Source organism: Nelumbo nucifera, chromosome 1, assembly GCF_055504915.1.
Source record: "Nelumbo nucifera cultivar China Antique chromosome 1, China Antique-T2T, whole genome shotgun sequence".
Taxonomy (NCBI): domain Eukaryota; kingdom Viridiplantae; phylum Streptophyta; class Magnoliopsida; order Proteales; family Nelumbonaceae; genus Nelumbo; species Nelumbo nucifera.
The window spans coordinates 101,663,022-101,687,293 of NC_142649.1; the positions used below are offsets into that span (position 1 = coordinate 101,663,022).

The following is a 24,272-nucleotide window of genomic DNA, read 5'->3' on the forward strand; positions in this document are numbered from 1 at the left end:
AGCCCTATGGCCTATAATGTTCTTGATTGGTTAATTTGCAAGTTTGGGGCATTTGGTTATGTTCAAGTCAAATCCAAGCAATACTTTTAGGTGAGTTGCTTGTTTATGAATTTTAAATTTTTATTAGTTAATTTTAAAATTTTATTGATGTAATTATTATTAAGTTTAAGCAGATTTTAAATTAATATAATTAGGCTTTAAGATTGCAAAATACAAATGGTATCTATTTGTCTAAATTCAATTAAGACCCAATTGGTTTGGGCAAGTTAAGTCCAATCCAAGTAATATTTCTAGGTGAAATATTTGTCTATGAATTTTAATTTTTTATCAATTAATTTAAAAAAATATTGATGTAATTATTTCTAAATTCAAATGGACTTTAAACTAATGTTATTAAGATTTGGGATTTTTAAATGGTACTTATTTGTCTAAATTTAGATTGAGACTCAATTGGTCTCGATAAATTCAAGTCCAATCCAAATATTGTTTTTAGGTGACATACTTGTTAATGATTTTTAAATATTTACAATTATTTATAAAACTTTGTTGTTTTAATTAAGATTGTAAATGGTATCTATTTGTCAAAATTCAAATTCAAACTCAACTTGAAATGCTAGTCTTAACTCTTAAGTGCTTTTAATCAAATTCGACTCTCACAAGGGACAGGGTTAGGGGTTATGACCTTATGGGTAGGGGGGACGAACATAGACTACCCTCATCCCCAAGCCTCTAACCCCTTATGATGTCAAAATTAAAAAAAAAAAAAAAAAAAAAATCAGAGAAAACAAGTGCCTTAGAATTTGGTAGGTTTGCTCATGGTTGACCAAACCATGGGCAAATTATTGAAACCCAATTGTTTCGTCGGTTTTTGAAATGTTGAGAACCAAAGCCGAACCAAAGTAATTGATTGGTTCAGCTTTTGATCGATTCGCTTCTTTGATTTTTATATTTATCATATATATATAATAGATAAATATATAAATATATGATATATTAAAAAAATATATATGTATTAATCAGTTCAATTAATAATTTTTTTATAGGTTAATTGAAACCACAAGGATTTTTCATCTTGATTTCTTTGGTTTGGTTTGTTTTTTCAATGTTTGATAAACCTTTCTAGAATTTAGAAGGTTTTGATACAGTTTTCATATAATATATAAGTCTCACATATCTAACATATTATAATATATGATATAATCGGGTTGGATGGATCAGGACGGGTTTAACAAGTTTGGGACGAGGGGTTTAAAAAGTTAAGAGGAAAAGTTAAATGGATTTGAAATAGATTTGGCATAAAAGGTACCTAGGGTTCGGATTTGGCCATGCTCAGGAATTTTACATTAAGCATTTGAGTGTCAAGCCCAACTTAAAACCTCACATTATCATCCATGAAATCAAGTTTGTGCAAACAACCGTTTTATATCTCAGGAATTTTACATTAATTTCTTTTTATGCGAGTGTCATCCAGTGACTTCCCTCCAGTATAAACACTGTTCCTGTCTTTCCCGTCCAAACTTCTCCACTCTTCGACGGCGTAATGAAGAACGCAGCCATAACCTCGACTGTTGTACGATCTTTTTAAAAGTTCAAGGGAGAAGGTTGCAATGTTTTAATGCCATTTTCAAAATGTTGAAAAAAAAATATTAACAGGTGATAAATCATGCTGGGAGTTTTTTTATCAATTTTCAAGAATATTTATGTTAATTTACAAAGGGCAAAATAGGTATTTACAAAGTATGATATCACTCGTACCTGCCTAACACACAACACCAACAGTTTTTAACTTTTGCCTCCAATCTCATCTTGTCCAAGGCCTAACTAATATCAGCAATCAGACCAATTCCAATCATCAGAGTGCAAGCTTTGGGGATAGCAACATTTTCCAAACAGAATCTAAAAAACAGTGCCAATGCCAATGTAATCAACTAGAACAGAATTCCAAATAACAGGGCGCATTAGATAATTCAAGTCTGCAGAATGTTCTACCATTTAAATAAAGTACTCAAAACGTCACAATATCAACATTATTATTGACGTGAATGATCCCCTTGCCATCGATTGACCAATAACTCCCCCACCAATGGATCGAAATTCAAATGCCAACTGATAATTTCGAACGTAAAAGGAATGTGAGTTTGAAAGTTATATCCTCGACAAAACAAGGCAACTACTCAAGCACTCAAAACTGAACCAGAGTTCCTCCGGCATTCATTCAACATATCAAGATAGAATTGGCACTTGCTGATGTCACTCCCATAGTTGTTGAGGCACTGCAAGACCAATGAAAGAAATTGTATTACTAAGAACCACCTATTATCACAACAGAAGATGAGCAGCTACAATCTGATATGAAATTAAAAACCTTATGAAGAGAACTTGTCAATATTTCTTTAACAATGACAATAATGAGTACAAAACTTGGCAAGTCTACCAAGATAGAACCATATAGCCAATCACATATAATACTAAAGACATTCTCATGTTAGAACTAGACATGCAGCCACCAACAAATAAAAAAAAAAAAAAAATAGGAAGAACATGCATGCACACATGCCAAAACTAAAGAACACATGCATGTAATAGTAGAGCTACATCTTGCATGAATGAGTTATATATACCTAACGAAAAATAGATCACCAAATAAGCAGAGTGAATCTTTCTTTCTTACTAATTTTAATAGCACCCCTCCCCATGCATGCATCTTAGAAAAGCAGAGACCAGAATGAATGAACGAATGAAGGAATTAACATACATCTTGGAATGCCTTGGAATGAATATTGCATGCATCAGAACCAACATTGTTCATGGTAGGAGCTGGTGCAGCAGCAGCAGCCTCAGAGACAACAGTTTCATGTTGAATGGTGCGAGGACCAAGTACAGCATCAACAGCCCGGTGTGCAACTGCACTTCCAGTGCCAAAAGCCATGCCTGTAAAGAAATAAATGTGATTTCATCATCTTATGAAAATATATATGCACCAGGTGCAGTGAATTACAAATTTCAGATTCCTGTTCACATACCCTGAGCTACAGTGGCACCAAGATTGCCAAGAATGGAGCCACCACTGCTACCCTGAACAGGGGCTGGAGGAGGAGCATGGCTTGCTGCAATAACATTAAGTGAAAAAAACTAAGAGTCAAAACAAGGAAAAAATTCAGTAGCACTGGTTACAATAGTTAGTGAGCACCATAAACTCATGGTTCCACAAAGACATGACCAAATTATATCAACCTTAGGACCACAACAAGGCGTTTCTTTCCATATACAATCGGTTATGGAGGATGTATTTAATAGGGCAACAATGGAGGAAGAAAACATATCAGACCCAGATTTGATAAGGACCACCAAAATTCAGTAGCCAAAGTACCGTACAGAAAGTGCTGCTACAGGGGAACTAGGGATGGTATGGTTTTGCTTCAAGGAAACCTGTTCTCCCCATTTCTGAGTATCGATCATATTGGTAAATACCAGTAATAGTAGTACGTGTCTCTTTCCATGATGACCATATAAATACATCCAGAGCACAGAACTTAATCAGTGACTTAAAAGCGAGATGCACAACTAAGCCTGTAAGCCAAGGGGTACTTAGAGCCTAAGGCACAAAATGCACGGCAAGTCACTGCCTAAACAAATATGAGGCGACACCTTTGAAAGAAATAAGTCTATGCAAATATAAACTCTTGGAAAAATATTACATTTTAATAAGCATACTACCTCAAGGAGTGAGACAATCATGCCACAAACAAGAAGGTTGTACCCCTGGACATTTAAATCTTTTTTTTTTTTGAAAAAAGGTTAAGGTAAATTTATTAACTGAAACAGAACTGTACAAATAAGCCCCAAAAAAGGAGCAAAACTGAGAACAGACTCCCAGCTTACATTACAATTCAAATACACTTCTGGACCTCAACTGAGTTCCAAATACCCTAGGCTGGAAGCCTTTCTCACCTGCAGTCCATGACACAAATTTTCCCACTAGCACAAGAGATAAGACGGTCTACATCCTTGGCTTTATTTTGAAAGATTCTTCTGTTTCTCTCCGTCCAATGGAACTGATCACAGCTGTAGGGATAGCCCATCACACACTTCTAGCCTTTCTCACCTGCAGTCCATGACACTAATTTTCCCACTAGCACAGGAGATTAGACGGTCTACATCCTTAGCTTTATTTTGAAAGATTCTTCTGTTTCTCTCCGTCCAGATGGAACTGATCACAGCTGCAGGGATAGCCCATCACACACTTCTAGCCAGCTTAGAGAGACCTTGCAGGTCCCAGCTCCATAACAGATCCGATACTCGTTTTGGCATGACCCAGGAAAGAGCTTCAGAAGAGAGGAAGTGGCCCCATAATAGGGGAATGGATGAAGAGATTACTATTTATCCTCTTCTGCTTGACCACAAAGCTCACAAAGCATGTTCTGAATCAGAATTCCTCTTCTGGCCAGATTCTGTTTAGATAGCTTTCTATCCAAAACTACAGCCCAAAGTAGAGCATTCACCTTGAAAGGAGGAATCTAGTTCCAAATTTTAACAGCAGAGATATTTTCAATTCCTCCACCCGATAACCTTTCGGCAAAGGGATTCACAGTGAAAATTCCATCTACATTCCACTTCCAGATCCACGAATCTTCTTCTATGGGGTTCAAAATCTGGTTTGAAAGCAAGCCCAACAGATCCACCGCTTGATCCACTTCCCAATCTTGAAAAGGTCTTCTGAAAGCAGGGATCCAGGAAAATCCATTTCCATTCACTTCACAACAATCTGCCACCATTGCATCTTGGTTTTCTGCTAGTTGAAAAAGCTGGGGGAACAGCTCTTCAAAGGACCTGTTACTGCACCATTTATCTTTCCAGAACTTCAGACAGTGCCCTGAACCCAACTTAGGGAACAGACCATTGTGAAGAAGAGGGTAGACCATTGTGAACCCAACTTAGGGGACAGACCCAGGGAAAGAAGGTTTTAAATGGTTAACCAGTCCCCTCTATTTGTTTCATACTTGGCTGCAATTAAGTTCCTCCACAACTACCTCTTTCTCTTGCAAACCTCCAAATCCATTTTCCCATTAAAGCTCTCTTAAAAGTATTCAGACTTCTCACCTCCAAACCACCTTTTTCCTTTGGAGTACAAACCTGTTTCCAGCTGACCAGATGGATTTTCTTTTTCGCCTCCCGGTTTCCTTTCCAATCTTTCCACCACCAGGTCCCATATTAGGGAGGAGAAACATTTATCCCCCAGGCCCCCCACGGGGAGGCCTAGGTACATAGTTGGCAAAAAATCAATCTGGCATGCAGGAGCTTCTGCTAGAGTCTCTATATTCTATATCTTCCCCAGTGGAATTACTCTAATCTTGGCCCAATTGACTCTCAAGCCTGTCACCACTTCAAACCAACTCAGCACCCCAAGCATGACCTCCAATTGATCTAGATCCGCGCCAAAAAAAACACAAGGTATCATCTGCAAACTGAAGTAATGAACTTTTTCTCCTCCTGGAGCCGACTCAAACCCCTTCCACAAACCCTCTTCACCAACTCAGTTAACAAATAAAAACAATTTCTCCATTATATAAATAAACAGAAGAGGGGAAAGGGGTCCCCTTGCCTGAGGCCTCTAGAGCTTTTGATGAAGTCAGCCAGTTCTCCATTTAGTAGAACTGCAAATTTGGGGAAAGAAAAACATACTTTGATCTGATTCTTCCATTTCTGTCCAAAGTTCATCTTCTCCAAGACAAAATCCAAGCATTTCCAGTTGATATGGTCATAGGCCTTTTTTTTTCTGATTCCTCAGCCAAGTCCAAATCTTTAATCACTTCAAGAATCAAGACACCTTTTTTTCTCTGATTCTGAGGTCCCACGGAACTCCAACCTCCAAGATTTCAGGGTCTCCTTAACTAATTTGATCTTTTTTGCAAATTTGAAAGAGCTTGTGCCATCTAGCTGGAGTTCAGTCCATTTAGAGATCAAAAGGGGAACCAACTCTACCTCTTCGAACCACATATTTTCCATCATGAAGGGGGTATTTTTTGGACCTTGTTTACCACACACCAGCTGAATAGGAGAATGGTCCGAAACTGGTCATGGGAGGGCCACTTGTTTTGAGAGGTTAAATGCATTCTCCCATTCCGGAAATATAAGAAACCTATCTAACTTAACCAACGCCGGTGACTCTTGGTTATTGGTCCAGGTGAATTGAGCCCCCAACAAAGGAAGGTCGATAGGTCAAAACAATTCACAAAATCTGCAAATCTTCTCATATCCCTTGTATGCCAATTCACTCCCTTTCTTTCCTTCAAGAATCTAACCACATTAAAGTCCCCACCTATCACCCAAAGGATGGAGTGCACCCCTCTAGCTTCAGTCAGGTCTTCCCAGAAACTCCCCCTCTCCACATTGTTCGTTGGGCCATAAACATTAACGAACTGCCCTTGAAAGCCTCCCTCAAACTTCAAGATAACCGACACCAAGAAATCACCAACTCGAGAAGAAATCAAGTATACACTTTGATTCATCCCAGAGAGTAAGGATACTCCCAACACTTCCTCTAGCTAGTTTACTTACCCATCTCACTTGACCATCACCCCAGAAACTCCTAATTATTTCAGCCTCCACTAAGTCCAGTTTAGTTTCTTGGAAGAACACCACATCTGACTTCCACCTTTTGAGCAAATCACAAGTCACCAACCTTCTCCTACCTGATCCCAACCCCCCAACATTCCACGAAAGAATTTTCAAATCCATAAATAGTGAGAAAGAACCCCCCCCAATTCCACCTTTTTTTTGCATTCAGTTTAGCTAACTCACCGTTCTTCCTCCATACCCACAATTGACACCCCCAAGAACTTTCTCAGTCCCAAAATCTTGGAATTCACCCACGCCAAGGTGGCTTCCACCACCTTTCCTTTGCCTCCCTCTTTCCCACTAACAACCCTTCCGCCCTCTTGCCCTTTTGCCAACTCCAAACCATTTTCTCCTCCCACATCACACCCACCCCCCCCCCCCCACTCCCATAGGACGTACCTGGTTTTCATCATCTTAGGGGCTTATACATCACCCCTGGTACTTGAGCTTCCTAATCTCTTATCACTGCTAGTGAAGTTATTTCTGCCAGCACTACCTCTGGAGCAGGAATAGTCGCCAGGATCAGAGCACCGCCATCTCCACTACAACACAACGTCGGAGGAGTCTTCATCAACTGAACTTGCCTTCTAAGCATAGCACCAACGCTTGGATTCTCTGTTCAGGCATGCCTCTTCCATCTGAATGTTGAGTAGGGCTTCTACTACCTTCTATCGATGGTTGAACACAAATTTGGAGATAGTTCGAACCAACTAGGGAAGAAGATTCATTTTCGACCTAGGTTCTCTGGGTCAGAACCAAATCCGGATGATGGGTGCAAACAATATTAAGATGGACCCACCCAGAATTGTCCCCTTTTTGAACTCTTGGCAAAACTTGTTTTTCCAAAACTACCCCTCCTCTACCTCCATCCTTTCCCAACAATGTTTTGAAAATCGTAATCATATCATAATCATAAAGAGGCTTCAATCAAATCGTATCGTGAAGCGTATCATAAATCATAAGATTTTTTTCTAATTTTTCTAAAAATTGTCAAAAAACTATAAAAATACCTAAACCCTTTAAAAATTAGGAAAAATAATGACTTTGTACTAATTTTTAGCCTATAGACATAAGATAAATAGGTAGTAGTACTGTACTAGTAGACCGGTAGTGAGTCTGACAATTACCACTTTCATAAATCAAAATTCAATAGAAGACATGGATAAGATCACGTTCAACTTCAATTTTAAGCAATAAAAAATATATCTTTAATTGTATTGCTATTTGATATCATCATATAATTATATAAATATGAGCTTTACATGGCATCATGTCTTCACTCTTCATCCCCAAGGCTCAACAAAAGGAACTAAAAGGTTATCTAATATTCTAATTCCTAATGTTTCATTTTTCAAGTTTCAATAATTTAAGCCAAATCTACAAGAACATGATAATTTGAAGTCTCACACATCCAAGAACATGATAATTCAAAAAATTCACACATTAAATCATCAATACAATAATACAATAGTGAAACAATGCAATCAAAGAAATTAAATTCTGAAGTTTAATAATCTTTTTGGTAACTAATACCATTCTTTTTGATAAATGTTTTGGTAACTAATACCATTGCATAATTGGACATAACTCATGAGCACATTCCATTGACATAAATAGCTAAATAACCAAAGAGATCCTATGTGGACAAGTATAATAAATTACAAATCTAGCTATAAGCCTAACCATCTCCACTAAACCAGCATAAATAAAGACTTAAAGGCTGGAGCTAACAAAGGAATCCTCACTGATCATCAAGGAAAATAGAGTTCTTGAGTGTTCAGATGCAAAGATGCCCTATTCTATCATTGCCTCCTACCATTTATACACAAAAGGACACCTAAGTCATGTGAAATGAATGACTATCAAGAGATAACATGTGTATGGATCAAATTTTTAAGTCCAAAAAGAAGTGCTTCGTAAATCATAATCTAATTTTAAGGAGGAAAAAAATACAAACAAGGGGAAAATGAATATAAGAAATAATGGGGCAAAGTCAGTGTTTTAATATGAAAGAAAGAAAATAAATGAACCCTATTTTCATGTCAAAAAAAGAGAAAAAAATAGGATATATCCCTGTCTTTTCATTTAAAAAAAATAGATGTTTTTGCACAATAGAAAGCATCCCGTTTTAACCTGCAAAGTGCAAATACATCTCTGTTTTTGCATAATACAGTTTTGTTTTATGTGTAAGAAAGAATGAAAAATGGGAATGAACCCCTGTTTTGAGATTAGAGAGAGTAAGGGGAATATATCAGCGCTAAAGCCCTATTTTCATGCAAGAAAACAAGTAAAAGGATTGAGGAGAAGCCACTGTTTTATGCATGGAGAAAGGGAGAAATATTGAAGAGCTGATCCCCTGTTCTTATGCAAAAAAATTAAGATAAAAATTATGAAAAAAAGGAAAATATAACAGGGCTCTGAGCCCCTGTTTTTATGCAAGAAGAAAGGATGAAACTAGGGAGGACCCCTAGTTCATGCAAAAGGAGGAAAAACATATGGGTCGAAGCCCCCTGCTATCATGAAAAAAAAAAGAATGAAAAACATGGAGCAGAGCCCCTGTTTTCATTTCAAAAAAAAAGATTGAAAGAAATGGGGCGGAACCCCTGGCTTTTGTGTCAAAACAAGAAAGAATATATTTAGAAGAAAGAAGAAGAAAAAGGAGGAGGAGGAAGAAGAAGAAGAAGAAGAAGAAGAAGAATAACAGTAGAAATCATGTACAGAAAACCAGTAGAGAAGGAGGTTTGGAGCTTAAACCGAAACAATGGAGGGTTTCTTCTCTCCCAATCCCCCACTCAAGTCTTTTCCTTAATGGTAAGTCATGTTTGATCGACCAAAGAGGCTATTTTATGTTTTGTAACTAAAATGACAATTCTGCCCCTTGATGTAAAAATGAAACTTTAAAAAAGAGGGGGTTAAATCAGCATTTACTCTTAAATTAACCTTTCAGCTCTAATTGTTTGAATCGTGTATGAATCAAACCTCACAATTTAAATTAGCGATTTGACTATAAATCGTACGATTAATTCCAAAAAACGATTAATATATACGATTTTTATCATTTTGGCCCCAATTCATATGCCTTAAAATCGTGAATCACATGATTTTAAAAACATTGTTTCCCAACACCCCACCACTTGTCAGCCTTTTCAATTGGAGAGAATCTCCGGATGGCAGCAGATCCAGTTCCTATAGACATTCCATCAAGGTCTCTTTGACCCAATTTTTTGAGAAACCCACCCAGCCCTGATCTTTATTTGAAATTTGAAAATTTCCTTGGTTATCAGTTGAATCCGAAGACTCCATCCAACAGTTGTCCAGAGAAGGATGATATCTTTCGGATTCTCCCGTACGATATGACAGGACTGATCATGGTCCGTCCGCATTACAGGCCACAAGTCCGCCCCACTCTCCCCATTCGTCTTCTCCCTCTCCGGCGAACTCCCTTCACCACTGCCTTCCTCTTCTTCGTCAACAAGAACCTAAGTTCTGCTCACCGATGAGCCCTCCCGCTCTTCCTGATTCCCTTGACCCCTCACCCCATCCCCTTCCTCTCTCAGCTCCTTTTTTCACCTCCTTTTGAATCACCCTCAATCTTCTCTCCGACCAAATCCAAACACTGAATGACAGGTCCCTATTTCAATATCCATCTTTTCTAGGATCACACCTCAAGCCTTAACCTTTGTTCTAACCCATTCACATGTTTTGAGTTCTTCAGAAGAGTCATTCGTCCCTTAGACCCCAAATTCTCAGGAAGGTAACTCAACATTGTTTCCTCCCACCACTCCAACGCCAGTCTGTTTTGACCGCAAGACCAAGGTCCATTCAGGAGGACCAATTCCACCTCTTCCTTAGATGAGAATATGAACAAAAACAGATCTTCAATAAGTTTTTTCACCCTCACCCCACCCACTACACTCCAACGACTTGCAGCCAATGCTTCAACTTCATCAACCAAGTACTTCCTATCAAAATAGCCCACTAAACAGCCTTACAAGAATACCCTTCTCACCCTCACCCCCTCCACCGTTTAGTTACTCCAAAGTTCGGCCACGCTCCCACCAATGCCACTTTCTTATAAGAAAAGTTTCTTCTAAAGCTATCTCCCTTTCTACATGGGTTGAACCACATCTCTGTTCCTCACCTTCTTCCCCTACCCCTCTCGAACTAGTTCAATTCCATCATCATGAAGAGACTAAAACCCCCTTTATTGCTTCAACAACTTCTACAACGGGAACCACCCCTTCTTACCTCCAATAATCATCTCCCCCATCCCTATCGAACATTTAAATCCTATATAGAGTACATTGTTTGAACTCTAAATGTCATAGGTACAATCTACAATGGATCATAGGTCCCTATGGTAGTGCCTGCATGGATCTACTTCTCATATTTGTAACAATGAGAATAAAAGTGAATATAGCATTGGGGATTTACTGATTACCTATTAGTGGGATCTATGGTTGGATCCCCAATAAGAATGCAACTCCAAATGTGTAAAAAAAACTGCATATTATATTTATCCAGCATCTATACTTGCATGCTCAAAGGTATATTCCTATTAGGGATCCAGCAAAGGACCCCACTAATTGGTAATCAATAGGCCCAAAGTGGTGAATACAAGTCATATCTTCGTGGGTTATGGTGCAGTGGTGATGGCCCCCTATGGTACTGCTAGGTAATTGTATTCTTGAAAGTGTAACAAAAAGAAGTGAATAATGCCTTGCCCCATAGAAAAGAAAAACCAATTTAAGATACACATCTCCAGTTTCTCCCAGTACTTGTTTGTTATGTTCATGAGAGGATGGCTTAAAAAATGCAGTCTCTTGTTTCCAACCTCCTTGGAGTCCATTGGTCTAATATAGTGTTTTAAAAGAGCAAGGGGGCACAAAACAAAATGCCAAATTTTCAGAAAAAAAAAAACAAAAAACATTAAATAATATTTTTATGTAATATTAATTAAAAATATAAACTGCAAAACATATTAATATTAAACATAATATAAACAGTTGGATTGCTCCATTGCAACCTAGGTGACTAGAGTTCAAATCTTGGAAGCAGCCTCTCTGTATGTGCAAAGGTAAGGTTGCATACATCTGTCCCTCCCCAGACCCCGCATTGGTAGGATCCTCAATGCCCTTTTTATTAATTAAAAATATTAAACAAAAAGCAATTTAAACACCTATTTAAAAATTTAGATACAATGATACATAAACATAGCATGTAAAACATATTTAAAATGAAAATTTAAAAATAAAATCAAGCATAACACATACAACATGTTCACGCATGTAAAACTCTCAACCTCTTTATTCTTTTCCTAATTGCATTACTTCAAATAGCTAATGTGATGTTAAACATTATGCATTCCCAATTCTACAAACCACTTTTGTACCAAACCACTTGAGGCAATCCCAAACAAGTCCATATCAAGGTGTTAAATTCTTAATCCCTATTAAAAGATTTTAACTGTAATTGTCTTTCAAAAATATCATTTATTAAGATGAATGAATGAGAAACTTTAGAAAATATGGGGTTTTCAGAGCTTTGGGCTGAACCACAAGGCACACTAGGTGCATGCCTAGGTGCACCAGGCGCGCGCCTTTTGAAAGTGCTGCACATGGGGGCTCGACAAGGTGCATACCTTAAAATGTGCCTCGTCTGTGTGCCTACTGCCTAGGCACACCTTTTAAATCACTGGTCTAATCTGAATATAAGTAGGCTGATTTAACAGCATTAGCAAATCATTGTGGCTGGAGGCATGTTCACTCAGGGGGAGAGAGAGAGAAAGAGAGATTTGGAATGTAATTACATGCTACTATATGAATTCTCCATGTAAGCAAAACTAGCATGCATTTATAGAATATTCACATCCATTACTATACCAGAACCCTTCATTTTTCATCTTTGTAATATCGAGGATAAGAGCTCCATGTATTCATGAGAGCGCTATCTAATAATGGGGACACTAATTTGTCAACTCCCCAAGCAACTTATCTAGTTTTCACCACAACAAGGGAGCCTACCAATGAATTCAGATCAATAATTAATAACATCTCCATGGAATCTGGCTCCAGATGATTTTAAGAGGCAAATTTTTTTAGGGTAAGCTTGACAAGGGCACAAGAACACATGAATACTTGGGGTCATCTTTGTTTATTTGTTTGTTGATACTTAGGGTAAGCTTGACAAGTGCCAAAGTTCTGAGAGCAGATTTGCTTCTGTATAACATGCAAAAGTGCAGGTCCACACACACACACAGAAAAAAGGGCAGGCTTCCAAACAGCAACCTCGATTTGAAACAACAGAAAAAAGGGAAAAACATATACCATAAATGAATGAATTGTAAGGGCAAAACATACACTATAAATGACTGAATTGTCAAACTAGTATACAATTTAATATAAATACCTGGTTGTGGGGGGTTACGCACAGGTGCAGGACGACGAGCTGCACGAGGAGCAGATCTTCCTGCAGAAATAACGTCAAGCCACTCATTTAAATAAAAGAAACAAATAAACAGGAGAAGCGCACTAGAACCAATCAATAGTCAAAAAGGCCTATCCAGTCACAACAAATCTGTGAAGGAACCAAGAACTGGTATGTGCAAAGAAAAAAAGTAATATCAACATGAAATTTGAAATGAAATTCAAAAACTTCCTCAAAAGGGTCCGAATTAAAGAAACGATAATGAACCAAAAGCAAATAATTATAATTATTGGCCTTCATCAAGTAGAATGCACATACACCAATAAACCAAAAAAAAACCTGGAACAATAAGAAACAAGTTACTAGATATAGGTAAAGACGATACCCACTTGTCCAACAGACATTAAAAGAAACATAAAACATTGTACATCTCTTATGGCCCTTAGAGAAAACCCGTCTGCTTATCCATCGTATCAGAAACAGATTAAAGAGAGAAAAATAAATGTCGATAGATTATCAGATAACAACCAGATGCATTCAAATAAATAGTACGAACCCTATAAACATATGTGCCTATAGGCAATTTCTATGATGCCGGAAAGGTATGGTACCAGAAAAACTTTGACCAATCAGAACCCCCCCCCCCCCGGTGGATTGATTACCATTTCTATGATACCAGTTGATTCGTTATCATTTTTTCGGTATCATAGTCGGACTCGCATGTAAAAGAGGATAATCAATCAGAATTTAACGAAATGAGAGGGGGAAACTATATAAACAACAAAATATGTGATTATAAATCAAGGAAAATGATTCCGAGAAATGCAAAGAAAACAAATTCATCTGGCGCTAATCGAAGAACAAATAAACCCTGATAAAATAAACATCAAGCAGGATAATAGAAATAGAAAATTTTGTTAAAATTTGTTCGTCGAGCTTCTACAGATCAAGGAAAGCGAATCAAAGAAAAGATCGAAACGCACCACCGGAGCTACGACGAGGCATGGTTTCTCAGGTGAAGCGGCAAAAGGGTAGTGAGATGAAAGTAGAACAAGGGAGAGAAAAAAGCAAAGGTAGCAACCTAGAAGCCCAAATCGACTGCGGATCTCCAACTCGACGGGAGCGGGCAGAAACAAGTTTTCGATTTATAGCAAGATATCTTCCCCACCAAGTCAAGATGAAGGTATTTACATTATACGCCCCCTCTAGAAATGCTATTTACAGTATGCTTGCAGACCCACGGGCGCTTAAAGGATTGATGACAGACTTGGTTAAAAGATCGTTGGATTGGAATATTTTTGTTTCAAAGCACAAATTGATTGACCGTTAGTCAATCACCTCCTCCAGGCTCCAGTTCCTAAGGGTCCGAACCTGCGAACAAAACACGTTCTAATTCGGACGTTTTGAGATATACGGGGTGTTAAATCAAGTGAATAGAGAGGTTGGAATCAAGAGTTAAAGTATTCGCTATTATATGGGACCATTTGGATATGGATATGAATACGGATACGTTTTGAAAATGCATAGATACCGATGAAAAAACATGGAGACACTTGGATACATCAGAAAATGCATATAAATTTTATTAATAACATTAGTAGCTCACTATCAGGGAGCTCGTCATCAAGTAGTTTACTATTAGGGAGTTCGTCACCAGGTAGCTCACCACCAGGGAGTTCGTCACCAGGTAGCTCACCACCAGGGAGCTCGTCACCAAGTAGCTCACCACTAGGGAACTCGTCACCAGGTAACTCACCACCAGGGAGCTCGTCACCAGGGAGCTCACCACCAGGGAGTTCGTCACCAGGTAGCTCACCACCAGGGAGCTCGTCACCAAGTAGCTCACCACCAAGGAGCTCACCACCAGGGAGTTCGTCACTAGGTAGCTCACCACTAAGGAGCTCGTCATCAGGTAGCTCACCACCAAGGAGCTCGTCACCAGGTAGCTCACCGCCAAGGAGCTTGTCACCAAGTAGCTCACCACCAGGGAGCTCCACCATCCTCTCATGGGAGCAGGTCAAATGGCGAGGCACTTAGCCAAAAAAAAAAAAAAAATTGATACATCACAAAAAATTAGTACGTGACTAGAAACGGTTACATCAATAGTCTTTACACAATATTTTGTAGAAAGATCCCCAAAGTGAGCTAATCATGTTCAGTCCAAAGATTTACAGATCCTGCATAGGATTCTCTAATATTGATCCCTTAATATTCAAACGATGACATCACTCACGCCACATCAGTATAACAGGGTCACATACGAAGAGAATCTGTAAAGATTAGGATTCTCTTATAATGATTCCTTAATATTCAAACAAAAGAAAAAATCACATTACCTAACAGAAAAGATCATATTTCCTAAAATGAAAGAACTTCTTCCTTGATAACCTTAACTTCCTCCCTATAAAAGGGAGAGAGCAATTCTTCCACAGGAGGGCAAAACAATCACAATCCTGACCTAGGGTTTCTCACAAGGGATACTCCCTTCTCTCCTCTCTTTCCCACATCCTTTCTCCTTCCCGCCGCCATCTCTGGACCTTCGGAGACTGACCAACCTTCGCCTTACCAGAGTGTTTACATTAGAATCTCTGGTTTCTATCTTCATCTCCGGGAAAATGGTGTCAAAACGACCTCTCGGGCTCCAGCAATTGGCCAATGACGATGTTCAACGTGATAACAGTATATCGGTATCGAGTGATGAAGTTGCGCGAGTCAATTGATCTGAGTTCCCCGAATAGGTCCGCATTGGATTCATGTTGTTATACAAGCCTCTTTCGTTTCTTCATGACGTGATTCACGTCTAGCTGCATTGAATGATCAAGCCCTGTTAAAATAGTACGAACTAATGCCATCATCATCCTAACCATTCTTTTATTAGCGAGCATCGTATCCAATGGGCCATCGAATACCATTCCAAGACTTCTCCCTTCATCGAGCAAGTAGCAGTCTACAACGGTTGAAGGTTTTTTTTTCTTCCTCTCTCTAAATTTTTATTTATTCGGTAGTTGGACTGTTTCATTATTAATCTCTTGGGTCAAATGATATATCTAATCTAGTCATAGGCGATCGATAGTTCTATGCTAATTAATCCCTCGTACAGAGAATGTAATCTTTTATTTGGTAAAGTATACATTCTTTCAAAAAAAAAAAAAAAAACGTTTCAAAATAGGCTAAGGATTTTCTTGCTTCCATGGAAGACGAAATTAAGGACATCCAGAGTCAGTTTTGACCTTTATCTCGCTTGATGAAATCGACTGTCACCAATTATGACATATTGCTCCTAGATGTCTTACCACTTGTTATCTCTTGTTTAGGAACTTCTTCGTCATTAAAACCCAGATTTTGTTTTCTTTACTCTAAGTCTCCCTCTCCACGTTGCTTGATTCAGAATGTCCTGTGGCCATGGTGAGTCCCATTGAACCGCTTTGCAAAGTTTGAAGAAATATGCCCTATTACTTAATTTGCGAATAAGTTTATTGTTTCCCTTTTCATCACTTAACGGATAAATGAAGTGGAATTTTGATAGAGAGTGGCTATCGAATGCACGACTTCCAGAAACCTTATATTAATTTTGGCAATTGTATTCAAGATGGATTCTATTTTCTTCTTTTTCTTACAACACCCCTCTCTCTATATTATTTTCTACCTGGTGAATGCCAAGTTGACATAAGCCGATGGTAACAAAGAAGAAATATTCCCCTTATTTTTTCAAACCACCAATAATACCCCATTTGGAGGCTAGTGAATTGCCCCTGTGTATTTTTAATTTCCCACATCCAGGGCTATTAATCTTCCTTTATGATAACTCCTATCTTTGGTTGTCTTTCATCCTTCAGCTTATCATAGAGTTATCTTGGCATGCACATTTCTTATATTAGCTAATTTGAACAATTAATGTTAGCAATTTTTATTTAGGTTAGCTGAATCGATCTTGACTTTATAACTTTAAATGCTTTATGCTTGCATCAAACAAGGGGAAGGGTTGATCAACCCCTTCAAAAAAATAAACAATAATAATAATAATGACGATGAATGATTTTTAACAATTAAATTCCGAATACATTATTTCAACATGATAATTATTTTCAAAAATCATCTTTAGCTCACGGGAAATGAATGGTTTCAAATGTGTTCAATGATTTCAAAAGTTACCTCCCTCCCCACCTTATCTTATTTTCCATTATTAATAAGTCATAGAATTGACTAACGGAGCTACTTCCCAATTACTTCAACACGTTAAATAATAGTCAAAATAATACTTTCAAACATCATTCTTTAATAAGGAATTGTTCTTCTAAAACACACTATTTTAGCATGGTGTTTCTGCCATATAATTATTTTTCAAAACGTACTTTCAATATTGTCTCTTAAAATATATTATTTGGTTTCGAATTTATGTATCACCGTATTTATCAAGAACATGTTTTCAAATAAGACCTTTTTTTTACTCCATAGTCAAGATAGGACTTTGAATCGATTTGTGAATTTTGAAATGAATTTTAAACAAGCGATTACCCATTCATCACATATCTTGCGATTCACTAACATGCTTCTTGCAACGTTATAAAAAAATCTTGATCAGTAGCACAACCCATTCATTGTAGGCCTGGTTTACTAGGCTCGGGCACTGCCTCCGGGCTGACACCCCGGTTGTATTAAGCCCTAGACACCTCGGGCACACCAGTAAGCCCTGGCACCCCAGGCACACTACAAAGCCCTGGACACCCCAGACACTCTACTAAGCCCTAGCACCTCGGACACACATGCAAAGCCCTAGACACCTTGGGCACCTCAATAAGCCCCAGCACCCAAGGCACACTACAAAGACCCGGACGCCCCAGGCACTCTACTAAGCCCTGGCACCCCGGACACACATACAAAGCCCTAGCACCCCAGGCACACTACAAAGCCTCGGACACCCCAGGCACTCTACTAACCCCTAGCACCCCGGGCACACATACAAAGCCCTAGCACCCCAGGCACACTACAAAGCCCTGGACACCCCAGGCACTCTACAAAGCCCTGGCACCTCGGGCACACATACAAAGCCTTGGACACCCCAGGCACCTCAATAAGCCCCGGCACACCAGGCACACTACAAAGCCCTGGACACCCCGGGCACATCAGTAAGCCCCGGTACCCAAGGCACAGGCAAAGCCATGGCAACCCCAGGCATAGAAAGCCCTGGAAAACCCAGGCACAGATAATGCCTTGGCAACTCCAGGCACAGAAAGCCCTAGCAAACCCAGGCACAGATAAAGCCCTGACAACCCCAAGCACAGAAAGCCCTGGCAACCCCAGGCATAGACAAGCCATGGCAACCTTAGGTGCAACTGCACCTCCATGAAACTATTGGGAGGCTTTGTCGACATCAGGTATGATTCCTATCGAATTTATAAACGCAAATACTTTGTCTAAACTTAGAAATGCAACATTTCAAAGGGGGGACAAACTCCACCCGTCTCGCACAACTGACAACAATACTTTGCTAAAGAACAACACTAGTTCCGACCATCACTACCTCACTCCCACAAAAGGTTCAGGTTTCCCTCTCATATGCTAACCAAAATCCTACCCCAAAAGGCAACCAAGGCCTGATGCTCATAATCAACCTTTGGGGTAGTCGCTTCCCAAACAGGGTTGCGATGAAACCCTAACTTCTGCTAACTATTTATATTTATATTGACTGAACTCCAACTATATCACCCATGGAGGGCCCCCCGTCGACCTCAGACACGACAACGTTGTGATATTGGGACAACTCCTCTCTATGAATACGTCATGTACTCATTTTACGTAACTTTATCGCACATAATAGTACCTCGTATATTGGAATAACACTGCTCGATTTGCGATAAAATTCACTATGTCTATGCTAATACTTAATTATGATAGAGTCCAATGGGCTCTCAACCCATAAATACTTAATCCTGTCACCTTGATGTTTCCTATAAACCCATGAAGCACTTTCCAATATTAGCGAACGCTCGCAACTTTCTTTCTCAACAATGTTTAACCTTGCGCTGAGCCTCCAAACTAAGGAGCACACATGATTTCATTTTATATTAGTTCACAATTAATTGTTGATTACACTTGCAATGGTGTTCGATTGCGATTAACTCCTATAATACTTACGAAAAGTACTTATTTGCGACGGAGTACACAATGTGACCAACTTTAAATGATTTGGTTACTAGTCGACATTTGCAAATCATGACAAAAATTTACAGACCACACGACTTTCTTGATAGAAAACATTCTATCAAGATACAGGGGGGCTACGCCCAACAAAGCAGCAATGGGATCACCCCTAGCTACTCCCTCCCTTCCTACCAATGGTCAGGGGGGCTAAAAATCCAAAAACACCATACGAATCCAGCCATTGCCATGAAAAAGGCAATACATATTGCAATCCCATATGCTCCCTAACTATCCCCCTCACCTGTCAATGGTCATGAGGGGCTGAAATACGAAAACTCAGCACTAGCTTGCCTGTTGCCAGGAAGGAGCATCACACGTAGTAATTCCTATTGTATTTTGCTAATTTCCTTGCCGTCAATGGTCAGGGGGATAAAACACACAAACAAGGTGTAGCATTGACCATTAATAAGAAGGAAATCCCCAAAAGATAGGGGGGTTAAACCGTGGAACGCATGGAATCCCCGTTGCAGACACAAGACACATCCCACCTACAAAAAGTCACAAAAATAAGGCAAATTTCTAGACCCAATGCATGCAAACCGAATCACCCCAAGATTTAAAAATAAATACAAAGGCAAGTGCTTATCGATAAGCTCCCACTTACCGATAAGCAGGGGGGCTAATGTAGGTACATGGTGGTCACTAAGACCATCAGTGTACAGAGGGTGTCAAACCAATGCTACGTGGATGCCTGCGATGAATCCGTAACCCATCGCACGTCTGCGATAAGCTCATTGCAGATCTACACTTGCGATGAACTCATACCCATGACAAGTTGTGATGAACTTTAACTAGCATGAATTTGCGATAAAGATAAAACACATGTTGGTTTGCGATGAACCTTAGACAAACGCGGGTTTGCGATGAACCCTGGGCACACACAAATTTACGATGAACTCGACACCATTATGAGAACTACAGAATCATGGTAGACCAGATAAATGTCGGATACATGTGCGTCTTTTAAATTACGCATGCAGGCTCAATAAAAGTACACCTGCTAAACGATTCAAAGTTCTGATTTCATGAACATGAGCATCATGTGGCCTTTAAGAAACCAATTCAATGTTCTGATTTCATTCCTATAGTACATTGTAGTCGCACATCTACATATGATTCTATGTTAATTTCAGTCTACTATTAATAATTTTTACAACACAAAAATAACAATTATTAATTTCAGCTAGTGTTTTTCATCATATTGATAAAACCAACCAACTCGACTTGAGTTGGTCAATTTTCTAGTATTTTTTGTCAGCTTTGGTTGAACAACTTCCCAACTTGCCCAAGTTAGATCAATTTCGCTTTGGCCATTTGTAAATTGACCAAAATTGAATGACCCAACCGTAGATATATATATTATATTTTTAATATAATTTTCTTAATACTGGAAAGTGGGAAAATTCCCAAATTTCTATCTAAAATATTTTATATCATGAATTTAATTTTCAAATTTATTGAAGTTTAAATTTTTTCAATTGACTAACCAAAATGAAAATCGACTTAAACTAATACAACCCGAGTTGCGCGGGTTTCACTAATGGTCAATTGGTTTTCGGGTAAGGGTGCAAATGGATTAGGTCATGATCCGATCCGAAGGTTGGTCCAGATACCATTTTGAATTCAAAAAGCCCCATTTTGAATCTTCGGATTGGATCAGATAATAGGTCCAATCAAAAATCTGATCAAATTCAAACCGCCCCAACACCTATATGATTCGGCTGGAATTACTGCTTCCGTGCCGTAGGTGAGGTTAAGGGGGTTTCACCTGTGGCGGTCTTGACGGTAGTTCGATAGGCCCATAGTACGCTGGATAGCTTGTCCACCCATAGTCCTTTAGCTCAGGCTAAGTGGGCTTTTAGTCTACGGAGTATAGCTCTATTCGTGACTTCTGCTTGCCCATTTGCTTGAGGGTGTGCCACCGAAGTGAAGTTCTGTTGTATCCCCATCTCGGCACACCAGTTTTGAAACTTGATATCTTCGAACTGCTTGTCGTTGTTAGAGATAAGTACTTGAGGTAGTCCAAAGCGGCATACTATGCTCTTCAAAAAGAAGTTTTGTACAGTTCGAGTTGTGATTGTTGCTAGGGGTTCCGCCTCTACCCATTTTGTAAAGTAATCTACTGCTACTACCAGGAATTTCCTCTGTCCTGTTGCTGACAGGAATGATCCAAGAATGTCGATCCTCCACTATGCGAAGGGCCATGGGCTGGTGAGGTAATTCAGGTCGGCAGCAGGTTGATGATGGATGTTGGCATGCCTCTGACATTTATCGCATTTCTTAACGAGCTCGAGTGCGTTTGCCATCATCGTGGGCCAGTAATATCCTTGTCATAGCGCTTTCTGGGCGAGAGCCCTGCCCCCCAAGTGTCCGCCACATAGGCCTTCATGAGTGTCATGGAGAATGAGCTTGGCCTCTAAGGGTTGCAAGCAACGCAAGTAGGGGAGCATGTAGGATCTCCTGTATAGCCGTCCGTCTATCATGACATACTTGGCTGCCTGGTGCTCTACCCTTCTAGCCGCGTTGTGATTTGCAGGGAGGGTTCCGTGAAGCAGGTAGCTCGCAAGTGGGTCAATCCAGCTCGGCTCTGCTTGTGCAATATGAGCGACCTCTTCTGCCCCACTGAGAATGCTATGCCGAGGCAGGTTCTCTATAAACACGGTCCTCATGGAGTTACTGCTTGTGCTGGCTAACCGGGATAATGCATCGGCCTCAGCGTTCTTGGACCTTGGAATCTGCTTGATGAAGTATGCCTAGAAGCTGTGTAGAACTTCCCTGACCTTGGCTAGATAAGCAGCCATGGTGGGGTTGCGAGCTTCATAATCACCGGTTACTTGGTTGACCACGAGTTGGGAGTCGCTACAAATGACAAGGTGCTTCTCTTGTACTTCGTTTGCTAGCATGAGCCCGGCTATCAGTGCTCTGTATTCCGCTTCATTGTTAGATGTTGCGAAATTGAACCAAAGTGCGTATTCTAGCTTCACCCCGCTTGGCCCGTGCAGAATGACTCCGGCTCCGCTTCCTTGCTGGTTTGACGAGCCGTCTACATGGAGGATCCAGGGCTCCTTGTACCAGGTCGGGCTTGCTCTAATCGGGAGAGGTGCCGCGCTGGTTGAAGCTTCCTTTCTGTGTTTGGGCTCGGTCAGTTCAGGGTCTGTAGTGTTGAAGGTACATTCTGCGACAAAGTCAGCTAAGGCTTGGGCCTTGATAGCTGTTTGAGGTTCATACTGGATGTCGTACTCGCTAAGTTCAATGGCCCACTTCGTCAGCCTGCCCGAAACCTCAGGTTTGAGTAAGACTTGCCTTAGAGGTTTGTTGGTAGGACAATGATAGTGTGGGCTTGGAAGTATGGTCGAAGCGTCCGGGCTGCGACGACCAATGCGTACGCCAGCTTCTTGATCTCTAGGTATCTTGTTTCGGCATCCTGCAAAACTTTACTCACATAGTAGATAGGTCGTTGGACCCGATCTACTTCCTTTATTAGTACCGAGCTGACCACCTCATCGCTCGCGGAGAGGTACAGCTTGAAAACATCACTCTCCTCGGGTCGGGTCAGAACTGGGATACTAATTAGATATTTCTTCAGCTCGTCGAAGGCGAGCTGGCATTCTTCAGTCCACTTAAAGTCTTTAGTTTTCTTAATTGCCTTGAAGAAGGGAAGGCAGTGATCTACTAACTTGGACATGAAGCGGCTTAGCGCGACTATGTGGCCGTTTAGCCACTGAAGCTCTTTCAACTTACGAGGTGGCTCCATATCCAGGATGGCTTTTATTTTTTCGGGGTTGGCTTCGATAACACGTCGGTTAACTATGTAACCCAGGAATTTACCAGAGGTGACATCGAAGACACATTTGTAAAGATTTAATTTCATATTATATTTGCGTAAAATTTCAAAAACACGTTGTAAATCATTTGTTAAGTAGTTTGAGATTTTGGTTTTGACGACCATGTCATCTACATAGCATTCAACCTTGTTGCCGATCAACGGCTCAAAAATTCGGTTCACAAGTCTTTGATAGGTTGCCCCGACATTTTTCAGCCCAAAGGGCATGACCTTGTAACAATACAGGCACAGTTCAGTAATAAAAGCCATATTTTGTTCGTCAGCAAGGTCCATCTTGATTTGATTGTAGCCCGAGTACGCATCCAGAAAACTCAACAACTCGTGCCCTGAGGTCGTGTCCACTAGATGGTCGATCTTGGGGGGCGGGAAATAATCCTTCGGGCAGGCTCGATTCAGGTCGGTATAGTCGACGCACATGCGCCATTTACCGTTAGCCTTCTTTTCCAAAATGGGGTTAGCTACCCAGCTCGGGTAATGGACCTCCCTGATGAAATCAGCTAAGAGAAGTTTCCCGACCTCCTCGTCGACTATCCTCCAGCGTTCCGAGGCGAGGTTGCATTTTTTCTATCTAGCGGGCCTGTCTATGGGATCAATATTTAATTTGTGAGTTATTACCTTTGAGTTTATGTCGGGCATTTCTGTCGCGGACCATGCAAATACATCTAAATTTTTGAGCAAAAAACTTACCGATTGAGCTCGAAGAGATTCTTCGATTGCTGCCCCGATCTGGAGAGTCCTGGTCGGATCTTCTTCCGAGGTCGGGATGAGAATTGTTCCTTCGGTTGGCGTAGCTCGCTCCTCAGGATATTCTATGGGCCATTCGAGCTCGATGTCTTCCGCCAACTTGGCTTTTCCCTTGAGGGCCGCAACGTAACATTTCCGGGACTCAAGCTGGTCGCCTCGAGCTACCCCTACCCCAAAGTCCGTGGGGAACTTCATGGCCAGGTAGTAGGTAGACACCACCACACGAAGTGTGTGGGTGATGGGTCATCCTATAATGGCATTGTACGGGGAAGGCGTTGTGACTAGTAGGAAGGCATGCTCAAACCTCGCGATGTTGGGCCATGTCCCGACCTCTACGGGCAATGAAATTCGCCCGAGGGGCTTAACTTCTTCTCCGCTGAACTCCACTAGAGGAGTACTCGCGGGCTGGATGTTGCTCTCCTGGAGCTGTAGCTTGTTG

At 40.2% G+C, this 24,272-nt stretch overlaps 1 protein-coding gene across 2 annotated transcripts; it reads right to left on the minus strand.

Annotated features, from left to right (window-relative positions):
* Positions 1–1,939: 1,939 nt before the first annotated feature.
* On the minus strand, positions 1,940–14,215 carry LOC104611952 (uncharacterized). Of its 2 annotated transcripts, XM_088890383.1 has the most exons (6): positions 14,141–14,215; positions 14,028–14,104; positions 13,027–13,086; positions 3,024–3,107; positions 2,756–2,931; positions 1,940–2,273 (listed from the first exon to the last, which is right to left on the minus strand). In XM_088890383.1, exons 2-6 carry the CDS (start codon positions 14,047–14,049, stop codon positions 2,175–2,177), a joined length of 441 nt encoding a protein of 146 aa, XP_088746509.1. In that variant the 5' UTR covers positions 14,050–14,104; positions 14,141–14,215; the 3' UTR covers positions 1,940–2,174. The 2 variants fall into 2 exon arrangements, with proteins under 2 accessions (XP_088746509.1, XP_010277559.1); XM_010279257.3 differs by having other exon boundaries at positions 14,028–14,186.
* Positions 14,216–24,272: the final 10,057 nt, after the last annotated feature.